This window comes from Panulirus ornatus, chromosome 17 (assembly GCF_036320965.1).
Source record: "Panulirus ornatus isolate Po-2019 chromosome 17, ASM3632096v1, whole genome shotgun sequence".
Taxonomy (NCBI): domain Eukaryota; kingdom Metazoa; phylum Arthropoda; class Malacostraca; order Decapoda; family Palinuridae; genus Panulirus; species Panulirus ornatus.
Genome location: NC_092240.1, coordinates 26,435,292 through 26,457,438, shown reverse-complemented (window position 1 = coordinate 26,457,438; position 22,147 = coordinate 26,435,292). Strand labels below are relative to the sequence as shown.

General features: G+C 41.1%; 1 protein-coding gene across 3 annotated transcripts in view; it reads right to left on the bottom strand.

Moving 5' to 3' along the window:
• The window catches only part of LOC139754654 (uncharacterized), a 313,149-nt gene that overhangs the window by 39,875 nt on the left and 251,127 nt on the right, over positions 1-22,147 (bottom strand). For all 3 annotated transcript variants that reach the window (XM_071672184.1, XM_071672183.1, XM_071672185.1), the window contains one exon: positions 17,991-18,202. In XM_071672184.1, coding sequence (XP_071528285.1) covers positions 17,991-18,202 — 212 coding nt within the window. The remainder of the gene's footprint in view (positions 1-17,990; positions 18,203-22,147) is intronic.

The window sequence follows — 22,147 nt, the reverse complement described above, 5'->3', positions numbered from 1 at the left end:
CTGAAGTTTCCATTTGTTCCCTTGTCTTATGCACTTTACTTACCTCCTTCCAAAACATCTTTTTATTCTCCCTAAAATCTAATGATACTCTCACCCCAACTCTCATTTGCCCTCTTTTTCTCCTTTTGCACCTTTCTCTTGACCTCCTGCCTCTTCTTTTTTTATACATCTCCCAGTCATTTGCATTATTTCCCTGCAAAAATCGTCTAAATGCCTCTCTCTTCTCTTTCACTAATAATTTTACTTCATCCCACCACTCATGACACTTTCTAATCTGCCCACCTCCCATGCTTCTCATGCCACAAGCATCTTTTGCACAAGTCATCACTGCTTCTCTAAATACATCCCATTCATCCCTCACTCCCCTTACATCCTTTGTTCTCACCTTTTTTCATTCTGTACTCAGTCTCTCCTGGTACTTCCTCACACAAGTCTCCTTCCCAAGCTCACTTACTCTCACCACTCTCTTCACTCCAACATTCTCTCCTTTTCTGAAAACCTCTACAAATCTTCACCTTCGCCTCCACAAGATAATGATCAAACATCCCTCCAGTTGCACCTCTCAGCACATCAACATCCAAAAGTCTCTCTCACGCGCCTATCAATTAACATGTACTCCAATAACGCTCTCTGGCCATCTCTCCTACTTACATACGTATACTTATGTATATCTCTCTTATTAAACCAGGTATTCCCAATCACCAGTCCTTTTTCAGGACATAAATCTACAAGCTTTTCACCATTACCATTACCACTGAACACCCCATGTACACCAGTTATTCCCTCAACTGCCACATTACTCACCTTTGCATTCAAATCACCCATTGCCATAACCCAGTCTCGTGCATCAAAACTACTAACACACTCACCCAACTGCTCCCAAAACACTTGCTTCTCACGATCTTTCTTCTCATGCCCAGGTGCATATGCACCAATAATCACCCATCTCTCTCCATCCACTTTCAGTTTTACCCATATCAATCTAGAGCTTACTTTCTTACACTCTATCACATACTCCCACCACTCCTGTTTCAGGAGTAGTGCTACTCCTTCCTATGCTCTTGTCCTCTCACTAACCCTGATTTTACTCCCAAGACATTCCCAAACCACTCTTCCCCTTTACTTTTGAGCTTCGTTTCACTCAGAGCCAAAACATCCAGGTTCCTTTCCTCAAACATACTACCTATCTCTCCTTTTTTCTCATTTATTATACTTTGTCACTGTCTCCCGCGTTAGCGAGGTAGCACAAAGAAACAGACGAAAGAATGGCCCACCCACCCACATACACATTATATACATACACGTCCACACATGCACATATACATACCTATACATCTCAACGTATACATATATATACACACACAGACATATACATATATACACATTTACATATTTCATGCTGTCTGCCCTTATTCCTTCCCGCTGCCACCCCGCCACATATGAAATAACAACCCTCTCCCCCTGCATGTTCATGAGGTAGCACTAGGAAAAGACAACAAAGGCCACATTCGTTCACACACAGTCTCTAGCTGTCATGTATAATGCACCGAAACCACAGCTCCCTTTCCACATCCGAGCCCCACAGAACTTTCCATGGTTTACCACAGACGCTTCACATGCCCTGGTTGAATCTATTGACAGCATGTCGACCCCGGTATACCACATCATTCCAATTCACTCTATTCCTTGCACGCTTTTCACCCCCCTGTATGTTCAGGCCCCGATCACTCAAAATCTTTTTCACTCCATGTTTCCACCTCCAAATTGGTCTCCCACTTCTCCTCGTTCCCTCCACCTCTGACACATATATCCTCTTTGTCAATCTTTCCTCACTCATTCTCTCCATGTGACCAAACCATTTCAAAACACCCTCTTCTGCTCTCTCAACCACACTCTTTTTATTACCACACATCTCTCTTACCCTTTCATTACTTATTCAATCAAACCACCTCACACCACATATTGTCCTTAAACATCTCATTTCCAGCACATCCACCCTCCTCTGCACAACTCTATCTACAGCTCACACCTCGCATCCATATATCATTGTTGGAACCACTATTCCTTCAAACATACCCATTTTTGCTTTCCAAGATAACGTTCTCGACTTCCACACATTCTTCAACACGCCCAGAACTTTCACCCCCTCCCCCGCCCTATGGCTCACTTCTGCTTCCATGGTTCCATCCGCTGCCAAATCCACTCCCAGATATCTAAAACACCTCACTTCCTCCAGTTTTTCTCCATTCAAACTTACCTCCAAATTGACTTGTCCCTCAACCCTACTGTGCCTAATACTCTTGCTCTTACTCACATTTACTCTCAGCTTTCCTCTTTCACACACTTTACCAAATGCAGTCTGAATCTTCTATATCATTCTGATATATCCACTAATGATTAAATTACATAAAAGTACACTTAGGACTTTTTCTTCATCGTCATTATGAAATATATATACTGTGCCCACTAGTGAAGTAGGTGTGAGGGGGCTGTGGCACAACCATCAAGGATACACATAAAATTTATATTCATATTTATTATACTTAATCGCTGTCTTCCGTGTCAGCTAGGTAGCGCAAGGAAACAGACAAAAGAATGGCCCAACCCACCCACATACATATGTATATAAATGCCCACACTCACACACATATACATACATAAATATTTCAACATATACATACACAGCCATATACATATTTACACATGTACATATTCATAATTGCTGCCTTCATCCATTCCACAACCCCATGCGAGGTAGGGCTAGGAAAAGACAACAAAGGCCACATTCGTTCACACTCAATCTCCAACTGTCATGTGTAATGCACCGAAACCACAGCTCCCTTTCCACATCCAGGCCTCACAAAACTTTCTATGGTTTACCCCAGATGCCTCACATGCCCTGGTTCAATCAACTGACAGCATGTCCACCCTAGTATACCACACTGTTCTAATTCACTCTATTCCTTGCATACCTTTTACTCTCCTTTATGTTCAGGCCCTGATCGCTAAAAATCTTTTTCACTACATCCTTCCACCTCTAATTTCGTCTCCCACCTCGTTTCCCCTAACTCTGACACATATATCCTCTTTGTCAATCTTTACTCACTCATTCTCTCCATGTGACCAAACCATTTCAACACACCCTCTTCTGCTCTCAACCATACTCTTTATTACCACACCTCTGTCTTACCCTTTCATTACTTAGTCGATCAAACCACCTCACACCACATATTGTCCTCAAACATTTCATTTCCAATATATCCACCCTCCTCCACACAACCCTATCTATAGCTCATGCCTCGCAACCACATGACATTCTTGAAACCACTATTCCTTCAAACATACCCATTTTTGCTGTCCAAGATAACGTTCTCACCTTCCACACATTCTTCAACACTCCACAACCTTCGCTCCCTCCCCATCCTGTGACTCTCTGCCATTTCGATGGTTGCATCTGCTGCTAAACCCACTCTTAGACATCTAAAACATTTCACTTCCTCTAGTTTTTTTCCATTCAAACTTATCTCCTAATTAACCCCCCTCAACCCTACTGAACCTAATAACCTTGCTCTTATTGACATTTCCTCTCAACTTTCTTCTTTCACACACTTTACCAAACTCAGTCACCAACTTCTGTAGTTTCTCACCCGAATCAGGCACCAGCGCTGTATCATCAGCGAATAACAACTGACTCACTTTCCAACCACTCTCATCCACAACAGACTGCATACTTGCCCCTCTCTCCAAAACTCTTGCATCTACCTCCCTAACCATCCCATCCAAAACCAAATTAAACAACCATGGAGACATCATGCACCCCTGCCACAAACCGACATTCACTGGGAACCAATCACTTTCCTCTCTTCCTACTTGTACATGTGCCTTACATCCTTGGTAAATACTTTTCACTGCTTCTAGCAACTTACATTCCACTCCATATAATCTTAATACCTTCCACAGAGCATCTCTGTTAATCCTGTCATATGCCTTCTCCAGATCCATACATACTACATACAAATCCATTTGTTTTTCTAAGTATTTCTCACATACATTCTTCAAAACAAACACCTGATTCACACATTGTCTACCACTTCTGAAACCACACTACTCTTCCCAATCTGATGCTCTGTACATGCCTTCACCCTTTCAATCAATCTTTCCCATATAATTTCCCAGGAATACTCAACAAACATATACCTCTGTTAATTGAATACTCACCTTTATCCCCTTTGCCTTTGTACAATGGCACTATGCATGCATTCCACCAATCCTCAGGCACTTCACCATGAACCAAACATATACTGAATATCCTTACCAACCAATCAATAACACAGTCACCCCCTTTTCTAATAAATTCCACTGCAATACCATCAAGACCCACTGCTTTGCTGGCTTTCATCTTTCACAAAGCTTTCACTACCTCTTCTCTGTTTACCAAACCATTCTCCCTGATCCTCTCACTTCACACACCACCTTGACCAAAACACCCTATATCTGCCACTCTATCTCCGTGTAAACACATTCAACAAACCTTCAAAATACGCATCATGAAAACCGTGTAATACTTTATTGGTTTCCCTTTCCTCATTATTCAATTATTAAAATGAAAAAATGAATCAACAAGGTTGTGAGGGCATTTACAGTCCATCTATACCTATATTTCACAAATAGTTACCTCCAGCTTAGGAATCAATGAAGTATCCCATTAAGGAATTTCATTTTTGCCCACAAATTTTCTATCAGATTCAAATCCGATGAATTCCAGGGCCAGTCTCTGAAAAACTTCCCTGCACAGCCCCTAAGCCAATCAGTGACAAGTTTGGGGAGTAGCAGGAAGCCCCATCCTGCATGACCACCTTGACCTTGCACTTTTGAATGAATCTAGAAGATGGTCACAAAGTAGTTGAAGGTAACTATGTCTGTTTATAGTTTCAATCATTTCTGGCAACACAATAATGTCTCAAACACTACAGTAAATGAAATAATCCCATACCATTAGTGAAGCAGACAACTTCACAGTGTTTGCAATGTGTTTGAGGTCAAATAATCACAGCCTCGTTGACTGCACAAGCCCACCACAGCCACCTGTCACAGAAAAGGTGGATTCATCACTCCATGTTTTAATCTTAGCCATATCCCACACTACATACTTCTTGCTACTTGCAAAAATCAATTCTTTTCTTCTAGTGCCTACAGGTTATGAGCAGTTTGGGACACAGCCTCTGGCTCCGGTGCATAAGGTCTTTGTGTAATGGCACTGCACTATTCTTACCAACACATCACTGAGAAGTCTTGGGATTTTTTCTTTTAATTCTTTTGCAGTTAAGTGTGGATCTGCATCCACTTGATGTTTAAGAACATTCAGAGTATGTGGAGAGGGTTTTCTAGCCTTCCCAGGGCATTTCATGCAGGTCGATGTAGCAATGCCACTGCAATCATCAAGTTTCTTCACCCATCATCGTACATACTGACCTTAAGCTCACACGCATAACCCTAAAAATTTCCTTAAGAAGCTTAGTTCACTTGTAAAGTGCAACTACAGAAGCTATTTTAGTATTTCCAACCATAGTAAAAGGTAGAGGTCCAAAAAAGGGAAAAAAACAACAAAAATTCAGGGCATATGAGGGAGCATAACAAGGCATTCCCATCTACTACAACAGCTAAACTGCTACTGTGTTAGGCTCATGTGGTATACCAGCACATCTGCAGTTGCCACTACTTGTGAGAGAGTGCCAACTTCTCTGGGAACATCAATACTATTTCAGGTAAGTTGCATCAATATAATTACTGTACTGCTGGCCTACTCACTGTAAACATTTACTCCAGGACAAATATCTATGAAAGGGTCATGATATTACTCAGAGCCTTTCAACTGGCTTCTCTAGCCCAAGGCTGCACGATTTCAAGTATCAGGGAAATGTAGATTTCTTTTTAAGTGAAAGGTTTTTTGATGATACTGTACTTCCAGTGATACAGTCTTGCCAAAGGTGACTTTTCAAATGCAGCATAACCTCTTGCAGGTAAAGTCCAGTAACACCCATGTAAGAGTCTGTTGTTTGCTGATGACAGTGCACTGGTAGCTAATTCAAGTGAGAAACTGCAGAAGCTGGTGACTGAGTTTGGAAGAGTGTGTGGAAAGAGAAAACTGAGAATAAATGTGAAAATGATTTGGTAAACAGAGAAGAGGTAGTAAAAGCTTTGTGGAAGATGAAAGCTGGCAAGGCAGCGGGTTTGGATGGTATTGCAGTGGAATTTTTCAAAAATGGGGGTGACTGTACTGTTGACTGATTGGTAAGGTTATTTAATGTATGTATGATTCATGGTGAGGTGCCTGAGGATTGGTGGAATGCTTGCATAGTGCCATTGTACAAAGGCAAAGGGGATAAGAGTGAGTGCTCAAATTACCGAGGTATAAGTTTGTTGAATATTCCTGGTAAATTATATGGGAGGGTACTGATTGAGAGGGTGTAGGCATGTACAGAGCATCAGATTGGGGAAGAGCAGTGTGGTTTCAGAAGTGGTAGAGGATGTGTGGATCAGGTGTTTACTCTGAAGAATGTATGTGAGAAATACTTAAAAAAACAAATGGATTTGTATGTAGCATTTATGGATCTGGAGAAGGCATATGATAGAGTTGATAGAGATGCTCTGTGGAAGGTATTAAGAATATATGGTGTGGGAGGCAAGTTGTTAGAAGCAGTGAAAAGTTTTTATCGAGGATGTAAGGCATTTGTATGTGTAGGAAGAGGATAGTGATTGGTTCTCAGTGAATGTAGGTTTGCGGCAGGGGTGTGTGATGTCTCCATGGTTGTTTAATCTATTTATGGATGGGGTTGTTAGGGAGGTGAATGCAAGAGTTTTGGAAAGAGGGGCAAGTATGCAGTCTGTTGGGGATGAGAGAGCTTGAGAAGTGAGTCAGTTGTTGTTCGCTGATGATACAGCGCTGGTGGCTGATTCATATGAGAAACTGCAGAAGCTGGTGACTGAGTTTGGTAAAGTGTATGAAAGAAGAAAGTTGAGAGTAAATGTGAATAAGAGCAAGGTTATTAGGTACAGCAGGGTTGAGGGTCAAGTCAATTGGGAGGTAAGTTTAAATGGAGAAAAACTGGAGGAAGTGAAGTGTTTTAGATATCTGGGAGTGGATCTGGCAGCAGATGGAACCATGGAAGCAGAAGTGAATCATAAGGTGGGGGAGGGGGCGAAAATCCTGGGAGCCTTGAAGAATGTGTGGAAGTCGAGAACATTATCTCGGAAAGCAAAAACGGGTATGTTTGAAGGAATAGTGGTTCCAACAATGTTGTATGGTTGCGAGGTGTGGGCTATGGATAGAGTTGTGCGCAGGAGGGTGGATGTGCTGGAAATGAGATGTTTGAGGACAATATGTGGTGTGAGGTGGTTTGATCGAGTAAGTAATAATAGGGTAAGCGAGATGTGGGGTAATAAAAAGAGTGTGGTTGAGAGAGCAGAAGAGGGTGTTTTGAAATGGTTTGGTCACATGGAGAGAATGAGTGAGGAAAGATTGACCAAGAGGATATATGCGTCAGAGGTGGAGGGAATGAGAAGTGGGAGACTAAATTGGAGGTGGAAAGATGGAGTGAAAAAGATTTTGAGTGATCGGGGCCTGAACATGCAGGAGGGTGGAAGGCGTACAAGGAATAGAGTGAATTGGAACGATGTGGTATACCGGGGTCGACGTGCTGTCAATGGATTGAACCAGGGCATGTGAAGCGTCTGGGGTATACCATGGAAAGTTCTGTGGGGCCTGGATGTGGAAAGGGAGCTGTGGTTTCGGTGCATTATTACATGACAGCTAGAGACTGAGTGTGAACGAATGGGGCCTTTGTTGTCTTTTCCTAGCACTACCTCGCTCACATGAGGGGGATGGGGATGTTATTCCATGTGTGGCGAGGTGGCGATGGGTATGAATAAAGGCAGACAGTTTGAATTATGTACGTGTGTATATATGTATATGTCTGTGTGTGTATATATATATGTATACATTGAGTTGTATAGGTATGTACATTTGCGTGTGTGGATGTGTATGTATATACATGTGTATGTGGGTGGGTGGGGCCATTCTTTCGTCTGTTTCCTTGCGCTGCCTCGCTAATGCGGGAGACAGCGACAAAGCAAAACAAATAAAATAAAATAAATAAGAGCAAGGCTATTATGGTTAGGATTGTACTTGGGGTGTAAGTTTGAATGCAGAAAAATTAGAGGAAGTGAAGTGGTTTTGATACCAGAGAGTAGACATGGCAGCAAATGGAACCATGGAAGTATAACTGAATCACAGAATGGATGGGAGGGGGGGGGGGTGAGGGATGGCTCGGGGAGCATCAAGGAATGTGTGGAAAGGGAGGTTGTTGTCAGGAAGTTTGAAGGTACAGTCTCAACAGTGTTGCATGGATGCAAGTCATGGGCTACAAATGAGGATATGCAAAGGAGGGTGGATGTGTTGGAAATGAAACGTCTGAGGACAACATGAGGTGTGATGTGGTTTGATCTAGTAAGTAATAAAAGGGTAAGAGAGTGGTGTGTTAACATGACACATGTGGTTGAAAGAGCTGAGGAGAGTGTACTAAAATAGCTTGGACACATGGAGAGAATGAGTGAGGAGACATCTTGAAAGGGGAGACCAAATTGGAGATGGAAGGATGAAGTGAAAAAGATTTTGAGTGTTCCAAGTTTGATCATGCAGGAGAGTGAAAGGACAGAGTGAACTGGAATGATGTGGCTATACATAGGTTGACATGCTGCCAGTGAACTGAACCACAGCATATGAAGTGGCTGCAGGGAAACTATGGAAAGGTCTGTGGGGCCTGGTTGTTTATAGGGGGCTGTGGTTTTGTTACATTACACATGGGGGCTAAAGTTTGGATGTGATAGAATGTAGCATTCTTCATCTGCTCCTGGCACTACCTTGCTAATGCAGGAAATGGCAAATAAGTATGAAAGAAAAAAATACAATCTTTTTTATATACTTGTCCACCATTTCCCATGTTAGCAAGGCAGCACCATGAACTAATGAAGAAAGGCCGCATTCATTCACATCATTCTTTAGCTGCCATGTGTAACGCAGCAAAACCACAGTCCCCTATCCACAACCAGGTCCTACAGCCACTTCATGTGCCCTGGTTCCGTCCACTGACAGTACATTAACCAATGTACATCACATCATTCCCATTCACTTGATCCCATGCATGTCTCTCAACCTCCTGCAAGATCAGGCTCCAATCACTCAAAGTCTTTTTGACTTCAGCCTTCCATCTCCAATTTGGTGAGTGTGCCTGCAGTTTTCATGCAATAGATTGCATATTAGTAATGGGTGATTTAAATGCAAGAGTGAGTAAAGTAGTAGCTGAGGGTATAATTGGAGGACATTGGGTAATCAGTGAGGTGAATAGGAATGGCAAACAGCTTGTGGAGTTGTGTGATGTAAAAGAACTGGTGACTGGGAATTCCTGGTGAAAAGTACTGTATATATCAGTGCTTGGGAAAGGTGATAAGAGGACATTATTGGATTACATACTTATTGATATGCAAGCAAAAGAAAAATTCTTGAATGTGAATGTGATGAGTAGGGCAGCAAGTGGGATGTCTCATTATTGCCTGTTGGAGGTCAGTAGGAAGATTTGCAAAGAGTTTTGGAAAAGGAAAGTAATATGAGTGTGAAGAGGAGAAGAAAGTAAGTGAGCTTGGAAAAGGGATGTGTGAAGAAATTCTAGGAGAGATTGGGTGTAGAAATGCAAAAGATGCGAGTAAATGAAGCGAGGGGAGTTGGTGAGGAATGGAAAATATCTAGGAAAGCAGTGCTGGCGTATGCAAGGGACGTGTGTGGCATGCAGAAGGTGGGAGATAGGCAGGTGAGAAAAGGTAGAGTGATAGGATGATAAGGTAAAGTTGCTAGTGAAAATGAGAATGGTAAGTACTTACAAGAAAGAAATGCAAATAATTTGGAAATGTACAACAAAAGCAGGAAGAGGATTAGGTTGAAATAAAAGAGGGCAAATGAGAATTGGTGGTGAGCAACTATCAGTAAACTTCAGGGAGAACAAGATGTTCTGGAAGGTTAATAGTGAGAAAAAATAAAGTGAGCAAATGGAAACAAAGGTGAAGAAGGCAAACAGGGAAGTGGTAATAGTTAAGTGGTGAAGTGAGGAGGAGATGGAGCTAGCATTCTGAAAACAGTGTGGCAGACAGAAGGGATTTGAGTTGGGCATGTATTTGAAGTGAGAAAGTTTTGGAAAGTGATTTGGTGAAGAAAGGAGGGGTAGTGAAACCTTGAGTTAGAGGAAATGTAGCAAGGCAGCTGTTGCAGATGGTACTGTAGAAGAATTCTTCAAGAAAGGGGATGACTGTGTTTTTCGTCCATTAGTTAAGATTTTTATTGTATGTATGCATGGTGAGGTGCCTGAGGATTGACGGAATGCATGTACAGTGCCTTTGTATAAAGACAAGGGAAGGACAATGGGAAGTGTCTGAACAAGAGAGAGAGATTAATTTGTTGTGTGTACCTGGCAAGTTGAAAGGGAGGGTGGTCATTGAGAAGGTGAAGGCATGTAAGGAGCATCAGACTGGGGAAGAACAGTGTGGTTACAAGAGTAGCAAAGGATGTGTGGATCATGTCTTCTCTTTAAAGAATGGGAATGAGATATACTTAGAGAAACTGATGGCTTTGCATGTGGCTGACAGAGATTCCTTGTAGAAGATCATATGGTGTGGGATGAAAGCTATAGGAGCAGTAGGTAGGAGCTTTTACAAAAACTGCACTAAAGCTGTCCTCTACTAGTGACCTGTTAAGGTTGAGGCATAAAGGCTAAGAAGCAGCAATGGAGTTCATTAGTTATGGAGAGGCTACTGCCAAGGACACCACAGAGAGAGAGAGAGAGAGAGAGAGAGAGAGAGAGAGAGAGAGAGAGAGAGAGAGAGAGAGAGAGAGAGAGAGAGAGAGAGGCTGATTAACAAGATAAATGTGTCAGAAATGAAGGGAACAAGAAAGAAGATCAAACTAAAGATGGCAGGATGGAGCAAAAAAGATTTTGAGTGCTTGGGCCACAACATGCAAGAGGGTGAAAAGCATCCACAGGAGAGAACTGAAATGAGTGTAAAGCATATGAGTGAATAAGTAGAGAGGTGGGTGAATGATTCCAGGTGAAGGCTTGTTTGCAGCAGAGGTGTGGATGTCACCATGGCTGTTTAATTTATTAATGGATAGGAGAGAGGTAAATGCAAGGGTCATGGAGCAAGGGGAAAGTATGTAGTCTGTAGGGGATGAGGTGTGCCTAGGAAGAGTAAATTGTTGTTTGCTTATGACACAGCACTGGTGAGACTCAAATGAGAAACTACAGAAGTTTGTGTCTGAGTTTAAAAGCGTGTGTGAAGGATGAAGTTGAGAGTAAATGTGAATAAAAACAAGGTTATTTGATTCAGCACTGCAGGGGGGCAAGTTAGATGGAGTGTGTTTAAATGGAGAGATTTTGGAGGAAGTGAGTTTTTTACATACCTGACAGAGGACAAGGCAGCAAATGCAACCATGGAAGCAGAATTAAGCCACTGGGTGGATGAGGAGGTGAAGGTCCTGGGAGCATTGAGGAGCATGTGGAAGGAAAGAGAGGTTGAAAATGGGTATGCATGGAGGTATGGTAGTCAAAGCAATGTTATATGGATGCAAAGATGGGCTATGGAGGAGAATGTGTGGAGTGTGGATGTGTTGCAAATGAAACTTTTGAAGACATTTTGTGGTGTGAGGGGATTAAACAAGCAAGTAATAAGTGGGTAAAAGAGAGATAAGGTAACAATATAAGTATGCTTGAAAGACCTGAAGAGGGTGTGCTGAAATATGGATATAAATGAATGAGGAGGGGTTGACAAAGAGGATATATGTGTCAGAAGCAGAGGGGACAAGAAGAGGGAGACCAAAATCGAAATGGAAGGATGGAGTGAAATAAATTTTGCATGATTGGGGGCTGAAGGTGCAGGAGGATGAAAGGTGTGCACGGGATAGAGTGGATTAGAGTGACATACATAGTGGGTGTCATGCTGGCACTGTATTGAACAAGGGTATATGATGCAATTAAGGGAAACTGTGGAAAGGTGTGAGGGGCCTGGATGTGGTTTCAGTGCATCACACCTCTGCTATCATTCAACTTCTTTAATTTGTGTATGCTGTCCTCAGTCATTCTGTTCCATTCTTCCACCATCTTTTTAAAAAAATTTCTTGATTAATTTCACATTATATCCTCTGGTTGCTCTTTCTCTACATTTCTTGAAGTACTGTCATTGATCTGTTTTAAAACAAAGGTAATGATCATATCATCCCTAACTCTTCTCTCTTCCAAGGTGGATAACTTTAAAACCTCATGCCCATCCCTGCAATTAAGCACTCTTAATTATTGTACCATCTTGGTTAACCTCCTCTGGACCTTCTTTGTTAGCTCTATGTGCTTCTTTATGTGCAGTGACTAAACTGAGAAGCATATTCTAGTTCTGGCCTTTTGTAAGATGTGAAGAGCTTGCTAAATATTTTCTTATCTATTCACTTGATAGGTATTCTGATGTTTGCCAGAAGACAATTTATATCCTTCACCAATTTCTTAATGTGGGCCTTTGCAACAAGTTAGGGATGATGACTTCCACATGCTTCTCACACAGAACCATGAAGCTTATTTCCTTCTAGCAAATACACATATTACGGCCTTCTTTCACTTTTCGCTTGCTAAATATTTTCTTATCTATTCACTTGATAGGTATTCTGATGTTTGCCAGAAGACAATTTATATCCTTCACCAATTTCTTAATGTGGGCCTTTGCAACAAGTTAGGGATGATGACTTCCACATGCTTCTCACACAGAACCATGAAGCTTATTTCCCTCTAGCAAATACACATATTACGGCCTTCTTTCACTTTGTGGCATCCTCATTAACTTTACATTTGCTTGAGTTTTATTTCATTAACCATGTGTCAGACTAACTTTAGGTGTTTAGGTTCACTTATAAGTTAATGTAATCCTTATTGTTTTTCAACTCTCTCATGACTTTTGCATCATATGCAAACATATTCATATAAAAGCCCTTATCTTTAGACATGTCATTCACATTGATCAAAAAGAGCAATAGTCCCAAAACTCCATTGGTGACCTTTGTTACATTATCTGAACTCAGGCTAAGTGTGCCTTTGGAACCTCATTTGTTAAATGTGTTCATCTTCAACTACTGAAGTCATGCAAGAGAAATAAAGACTGTTCGCCTACTCCACTTCTTCGGCTAATACCCACGTACCTAGTCATATACCCTAACTAGAACTAGTGTCATCTGTTTAACATGAAACATGATCTGCCAGAGGGGAACCTACATATAAAGGAGTAAAGTAAGGGAGGGAAACCAAAGAGGGGAGCTTAGAGATGAGACCCTGATACCACACCCTGTCAAATGGTAGATGTTAGAGCAATAGGACAATCGTTAGAAGGGGTTGGAATGGTCACCCTTCTTAGGGATGGGATGAATCAATGCATGCTTCCAAGAAGGAAAATTTTGGTCTTTAAAAGAAATGGAACAAAGCGAGCACTGGTGCAAGTTCATAAGCACACTCTTTCATTACATGGGGATAGATACTTGTGTCCAGAGAAAGAAGTGCTTTTCAGACAGTCTAAAAAGGGATTACAGGAAGAGGCATAGGATTATTAAGAGGAGCATCTTGAGGTGAAGGAATGTTTTGAGTCATCCAAGGTGGAGTTTGAGGAGAAACAGGAACCAAAGAGAGTTGCTTTGTCTATGGGAGATACAGCTATAGTACCATCAGAACAGAAAAAAGAAGGAAAGGTAGAGCGATAGAAGTTGTTTGAGATGCCCTTAGCTAAAGACCAGAAAGACCTATCAATGGATGACAAAGATAAGTTATTGCACTTCTTTTGAATAAATGAATGCTTCACCTCACAAATAACATGAGTGGAAGCCAGAGGAAGGAGAGTTTTTCCAAGCCTAATTTGCCTGATCCCTTGCCTGAATGACCTCAGAACAGGAGCAACTGAACCATGGGATGGATGAAGAAGTTGTCCTAGAGGAAGAAGGGATAAATGCTTCGATTTCCACAAGAATAACCTTTGCCATGTGTTTAGTGGAGACAGAAGCACCATCACATAAGAGACAATAATTTACCTAAGGAAAGCTAGAAAAGAAGTTACATTAAGTTATTCCTGTCAGCTTTGTTGAGATGCCAGTATTCATGCTTACAAGAGGCAGCTGGTGAGGGATGTGTAATTAGGATAGATACGTTTATTAGTGTGATCAGATGAACCAATTGGGGCAAGACTGTGCATTTACAGAGGGATGGACTAGAGGTAAAAAAACAAATCCAGACTATTAGGAGAATGGTCACAGCAGTCAGGAATATATGTAGGGTGGGAGACAATTTGTTCTAAATCATAAAGAATGGAGAACATAAGGGCTTCAGTACCTCCACTATCCAAATGGGAGGAATTCAGCTGTTCCCTAAGATGGATGGTGATATTCCCAAGGTAGAGGATCTCGGCTTGTGGGTGAGAGGATGTCACAGTCTCATGGCAGGAGTTTAGTTAGTTGAAGAAGGATATAAAATTGGTAGAATTAGGAGAGTAATAGGCACAACAGAGGAAAAGTGTTGTAGTAGGAAGACAGACCTTGAGCCACATAACATCAAAGTTTGGGGACTCGAGTTCGTTGAGGCATGCAACAGGTGTGTTGATGTTGGAATAAGCACAAACGTCACCTTTGAACTGGACTCGTGAGTGTAGATTATAGTAAAATATAAAAAAGGGACTAGTGAGAACATCATTAGATAAATGTGTCTCATAGAGAAGATATTAGTTCTTTATTCCTTTATCAAAGAGGCAGCATCTTGCAAGTCTACTGCCACTAGTAACCCTTTCGTTTTCCCTTTTCTCTTTACTTAGTGTAAGTTTTCCATCCAAACCGAAAATAGTAAGAGATTTAGATCAATCACTACTTAGTCAAAGGCCACTCATATTCCAGCTAAGTCCATCAGTTTTGGTTCATTAACCTCTCTACCACTGGCTTTCTCTGTAGCCTCCCTTTTTACTATAAGCATTGATTCTGTATGTTCTGCACTTTTCTGAAATTTTCATCTACTGTACCATTAATTTTGCTCAGTATTCTAACAGTATATTTCTATCTACAGCTTCACTCAATGCCCTGAGCATCTCGGTTTGTGTCCCAAATTCCTGTCCCACTGCATTAGTTGACATTTTCCAAGTCTGTCATCCAGCTCCATATCTTCATTTTCCTCCCTATTATTAAATAATATTTACTGTGCCATGGACATTTCCTCTTGTTCAATAGCCTCTAGAACATCTAGACTAACCCCTTCTGACATCTGCTCTGTAATCATTCTACCTTCATTCCACTAGTTACTTACTTCACCAAGCACATCAACTAATACCAATCTATTCTCATGATCATTTATCTTAATTCTATATTCCCTGAGTTCCTCTTTCATTTTATAACACTTAACATAATTTTCAAATGGTTTTTTGTTTCACTCCATTCATCTCTAGTTGCATCAATCTATGATCCTGTTTTTTATCTTAACATCTCCATACTTTTCTTCTCTAGTTTTACTTGTTTCATCCCTTCATTTTGCTTCTTTTTTGTAGACCTTGTTACAATGGTCAGGTCTTGATATTCTCTCTTAGTAAAATCCCTTTGTGTGTGTGCATGTGCCAATTTGTAATCACACTTCTTGTACTGTGTGGGGAGGAAGTATATAAAAAGAATAGATGATGCAGACAGTGAATAGTTCTTAGGTAGGCATAAGGATAGAGTAACCACAGGACATAACATGAAATTCAGCACGAAACTTTAAAAGAAAATGTAAAGAACAGCCTATACAGCAAAGGTTGTGAATAAATGTTGTACAATAGTAGGGAACGTTCAACAGTTGGGGCCCCACAAGTGTACAACTCCCTCCATGTACAGTACAAAGTTTTTTCATATATACTCTCCATCTCCTGCATAAGCAAGGTAGTGTCAAGAACAGATGACTGAGCCGGGGGGGGGGGGACTCACTTGGCTATTTGTTCTGTTCCTTCCTTTGGAAAATACCTTTTACGGCATGCTGGGAATAAGAGGGCAGTATTCTTTGTCCCCTATTTGCAGGGATAAATAATACAAATGAATAATTATGTAATTACACATAAGGGGCCACATTTCTTGAATATTCTCTACTATCTTACAACCTAATAAGCTACTATATGCTTCTCACAATTACATCTTTATCCAATTCATCTTCCACTCAATATCAAAATATTTCTTCATACTTTTTTAATAAGTTTCTCAATTTATTGTTGTGACCTCTGGTTTTCTATATCCTCTAAACTGATCACTGTCAACATCAAACTAAATTGAAAACTTAAAAGGTAGTGATCAGATCACTCCTCACTATTCTCTCTTTCATGGTGGGCAATCTTAAGACTTGTAGACTTTACCTGTAACTCAACTTCCTTAATTCTGGTACAATATTGTTTCTCTCCTATGGACACCATAACCTCTATGTAGTTCTTTAGGAATAGTGAGCAAACTTGAACTTCATAGTCTAGTTTTGACCATGTGTAAGATACGAACATCCTTATATAAGTTAATTATAGCTTGCTAATAATTGCCTCATCCACAGACTGTACTAGAAAATTATTCTATTTGCTTGCTGACAGGCACCATTCAATTTTTGTAAGGAACTGGGTGATATTTAGTCTTCTGCATTTCTCCAACTTCCTAGAGTTGGTTTAGAGATCCATACAACATGATTTTTTACAGTTTTTTATCCTACATTATCAATTATGATGATTTGGAAATATAAGGGATTCGTCAAAGTAAAAGTTGGTGAAATACATGCAGAAATCATTAAAGCTATGAACTATCAACCAAACCTCCCCAAGTAGCCCCAATTAGAGCTTCAATTTAACAACTATTTTCTTATTTTTCATATTTGATAGTCATTTCCTTCGTTAGCAAGGTAGCGCCTGGAACAGCCGTAGGCAGCATCCGTTCACAACAATTCTCTAGCTGACATGTGTAAGGCACCGAACCACATCTCCCTATCCACAACCTAGCCTCACAGACCTTTCAATGGTCTACCCGATACTTCACATGCTATGGTCCAGTCCAGTCAGCACATCGACCCAAGTGTAGCACATCGTTCCAATGCCTTTCTCCTTCCTGCTGGCACAGGCCTCGAGCGCACACCATCTTTTGCATTTCATCCTTCCATAAGAAGGATACAACATAATGATGTAATTTTTGTTTGTATGGCTGCAAGGTCGAATCCGTTCCATGGACTAGGTCCATAAGAGGTTTATGGATTAAGAATTTAGCATTACCTGAAAAATATTCTATAAATCGACGAAACTTACAAAAAAAAATAATCTAAATCGCTCTAATACACTAAATTAACCTTAAATTTCGATGCAATAAACGAAATATAACAACGTAAGGGTGTCTCTGTCAAAGGATTCGTGTCGCTACAAACATCCCGAACGCCTGAATAGAAACGAATAACATCTCTGTAAACTGATTTTATGTGAATTTTCAGAATAAATCCAGATGAATCTGAAATTCAAAGTTAACTTAAGTAATGTCTTCACTGATTCTGCTCATTTCAACGAGAATTTCACCTATTTATATTTTAAATAACCCTTTAGTTTCCCTACCTTCACAACCACCAAGAGGATAACACCTCAAAATCAATTTTACTAGGTGCTGGAGATGTATCAATATCACACAGTTCCATTAAGAAGACATATCTTGGTGCCCTTAGAATGGAATATTACCATTTCAACATGAAAATATTTAACAATTCTCTCAAAACTGAATGTACTGGAATTGACTTTCAACTGAGAATCTTTTTCATGACTAGTTTTGAATTTGCCGACGAGGCCGATGAGAATGGCAAGGCAGTGAGAAGAATCTTGCTCTAGACAACTGTTTTCATAGAAATACTTACGTCCTTGCCCTTGAACTTGCGGTACAGGTCGATGAAGGAGAATGGCAGGGCAATATTTAGAGGATTGCTCCTATAGGGCGAGGCGTTCCTCTTGCGCGACTCGAAGGCGATCATGAGGTCCACGTAGGCGGCTGGGCGCTGCTGGCGGAAGGTGGCCAAGAAGTCGGGGCTGAAGATGGTCTCCAGAAACCGCTCAAACTCCGCATCCACACCTGGTGAAACAACTCGCGTTGAAGAACAAAATACGGGGAGTGAACATTATTCAAACATATCCTCAGCATTTCCGTAGATATCTTTATTTGTTTTCATGTACACGTTTCAGGCGAGAGAATTTTGGGGAGGTTGAAGCAATACCTATATTTGTGCTTAATGCTTTACAGGTGTGTTAAGGGGGTTTCCTTAACTGCATATACCAGCCAATAGCAACTGATTATGCATAGTGAATTTACAAGAAATCAAGAAATAAAGTAGAGCGGAAGTATCCCATGGACTAACGCACACACTGTCCATGATATAATTATCATAATGAAATATGTCACTCTTATGAACTGCTTTATGATTTTTTCTGAAATGCCAAAAAAAGGAGGAAACTCTATTTAAATTTATATCTTTTCTTAGACTGGGAAAACCTTGTTGACTTTTGACAGGTGCTTTAATGTAATTAAACATTTAGGATAATGAAATGAATCATAGTGAGCGAGACAGTCAGTCATAGCTACAACAGTCATAGTGAAGTGAAAAGGTCAGTGTGAAGTGTTCAAGTGAGACAATCTGTCATAGTGCAGTGAGATAGTCATAGTGTAATGAGACAGTCATAGCGTAGTCAGATAGTTAAAGTGCTTTTAAACTGTCAGTCATAATGTAGTCAGCCAGTCAGTCACAGTGCGGTCAGTAAATCATAGTGTAATGAGACAATCTGTAACAGTGTAGTGATACAATCATAGTGTAGTGAGACGAGTCAATCATACTGTGAGACAGTCAATCATAGAGTAAAAACAGTCAGTCACAGTGAAGAGACAATCACTCACAGTATAGTGAGACGAGTCAGTCATAATCTAGTGAGACAGTCAGTCATACTGTAGTGAGACTACAGTAGTGACTGAAGTGGCGTGCGCAAAATCTTGCGCCCTTCATGGCCATTTCGGATGAGGTGAGACAAAAGATGTAAGGCAGGGGATACAGCAGGTGTTTGTAAACCTGACCCTCAAAGATGGGAAGGTTATAGGAAGAAAGATATAAGACGGAGAATTCCACAGCTTCGCTGGATGAGGAGGCTTCATAAAGGTCAACCCTCGTGTAGCTGGTCTCCACACAGAAATTATGGGAAGCAGCAGCCAGCTGCGTGCCACAGGCCAAGGTCGTAGGATCCCAATTGGACACAAGCAGAAAGCTCATGAGAGAAGCGGTGAAGACAGAAGAGAAAACAGTGCTATAGCGAACAAAGAAGCGATTGGAGGACGGGGAACAGATGAGACGATTGCATTCTAGTCGAGCGAGAGGCTAAGGAAAAGCCATCCCCAGGTAAGCGGACGGTATTCCATACTGGAGAGAATGGGGCCTCTCACTGACGTAGAATAGCTGCTCACAAAGTAACCACAGCACTTACACAGATGTAGATTTTCCCCGAACAAATGAAGGCTACGGCTTTTGCCGAGTCTTAATACAGGGGGAAATGTAGTGTTCTGAAATTCAACTGTGGAATGTAAATTAGATTAAAAGAGAGAGATTGTTAGAAATTGCTTTCACTGTTAACGTTCATCAGGTTACTTCTTCCCCATTCTGTGATGCTACAGAGGTCTGGATTATGAGACGAGATATGTTCAGTGCAAGAGGATCGAGTATCACTGATCACTGAGAAGGAAAGGGGAAGAAGATAGAGGGTTGAAGTAAATATAGTGGAATCATAGACATAAGAGAGAGTAGGGTTTAGAAGCTGAAGAATGCAGATCATTAATATGGGGAAGAAAGACGGTAGGCAACAGGATAGAACCCCGGTGGACATCATTATTGACAGGATAACATATAGATGTATAGCTTCATCAACGACTAATGCAGCGGTATGGCTGGACAGAAAGCAGAAAGAAGACAACTAGCCAAAGGAAGGATCTTGAAAGCAAAGACATGTACCAAACCATGTCAAATAGGTTAATGATGTCGAAGACCACGACAAAAGATTCACTAGATTCCCCAAGAGAGGAAGACCAAAGGTGTATGGGTCAAATAGGAAAGATGATCACCAGCAGAACTTGAACTATGAAAGTCCCAATGGTGATCTGGAAGAAAGAAATACGAATCTAACTATTCCAGGAGGTAAGAGCTTGAAGACAGTTTTTGAAGACTTTGGGACAGCAGTAAGAGCGATCGATAGTACGACAGGTTTCTTTTCTTGGGGATGAGCTGAACCAAGAGATGTTTTCAAGAAAGAAACGTTTGGGTCTTCATAAAAAGAGAGAATGAGGTGAGCAAGTATGAGAACTGCCTCCGAGGGACACTCAACAAGGACGCTAGGAATTATGCTATCAGGCCCATACACCTTGTCCACTTGTAAGTCAACTGATTTTGGACAGGCGTTTGAACGGTGGAAGCGAGTGCCCCGAGAAGAACAATATAAGCGTTATTACCACCTACCTAAGTCGTACTTACAAGGACTCTTCATCATGGGACTTTTTCCACCATTAAGTCACCAGAGTCAAGCAGATTTTTAGATGACAATGGTTTTTCCAATAAAGTAACTGATTGCGAGACAAGTGTGTTCCTCCGAACTCGACTAGTTGATTACACCCAACAAGCAACCTTCACTCATCGAAGTTTCTAAAAAACACAGATGTCTCCTGTCTATTGGCCTAACAAACGTATTTCAGGCCTGAAGATAATACATAGGAAAGTTACCTGCAAATTCTGTGAAGGTCGTCTCAACATCATCATTTTACTACAAGAACAAGAAGACTATTGACTCCGTTACGAGAAACATCCTCGCTCAGAGCAATAATAACCCAATACAGTCAACCAAAGTAATCTACAAGCACTCCTGCCCAGATGAAGGTTGTATAGTTCAAAACAAAGTGAACTACATTGGTATGACTACTGCATCACTCAGTCAATGATTAACCCTTCATATTCAAAATGGAGGCCCGAAACAACACTCGTCAGCATCTTACTGAAAACACGATAATACTGAAACATTGCCATGACCCTACAAGACTAACAGATAACAAGTCATGTACATAAGAGAATATAATCCCTTCATAAGTCATCAAAGTACAGGATATGCTAGTACTCACCAGTTATTCTCTACCGCACCTCAATGACTCCACTCTCTGCCTCCACCGGACTATTCCAGGTGTGGAGACCTCAGGTAAACCCTCAACCGTTGACCCAATGAGATTTAATCCGACTGACCACACTACCACGCATGAAATCCAAGGGAACACGATCCATGGATCAACATATCACCTTCGTCACAACTCTCATCTGTGATACTTTAGGATGATTTGTTCCTCTTTTCTTCTTTATATCGTGTTGTATCATTTATAATCAATCTGAATAAAGAGGGGGGTGTTCGTGTGACCGAAACGTTTCATATATTTCAAGAAAAAATGAAAATGAATTCAGGGTGTTTCATATATTTCAAGAAAAAATGAAAGTGAATTCAGGGTGTTTTGAAATGGTTTGGTCACATGGAGAGAATGAGTCAAGAGGATATATGTGTCAGAGGTGGAGGGAACGAGAAGTGGGAGACCAAACTGGAGGTGGAAAGATGGAGTGAAAAAGATTTTGAGCGATCGGAGCCTGAGCGTTCAGGAGGGTGAAAGGCGTGCAAGGAATAGAGTGAACTGGAACGATGTGGTATACCGGCGTCGACGTGCTTTCAGTAGATTGAACCAGGGCATGTGAAGCGTCTTGGGTAAACCATGGAAAGTTTTGTGGGACCTGGATGCGGAAAGGGAGCTGTAGTTTCGGTGCATTATACATGACAGCTAGAGATTGAGTGTGAACGAATGTGGCCGTTGTTGTCTTTTCCTAGCGCTACCTGGCGCGCATACGGGGGGAGGGGGTTGTCAGTTCATGTGTGGCGGGGTGGCGACGGGAAAGAATAAAGGCAGCAAGTGTGAATTATATACATGTGTATATGTGTATATGTCTGTGTATATATATAT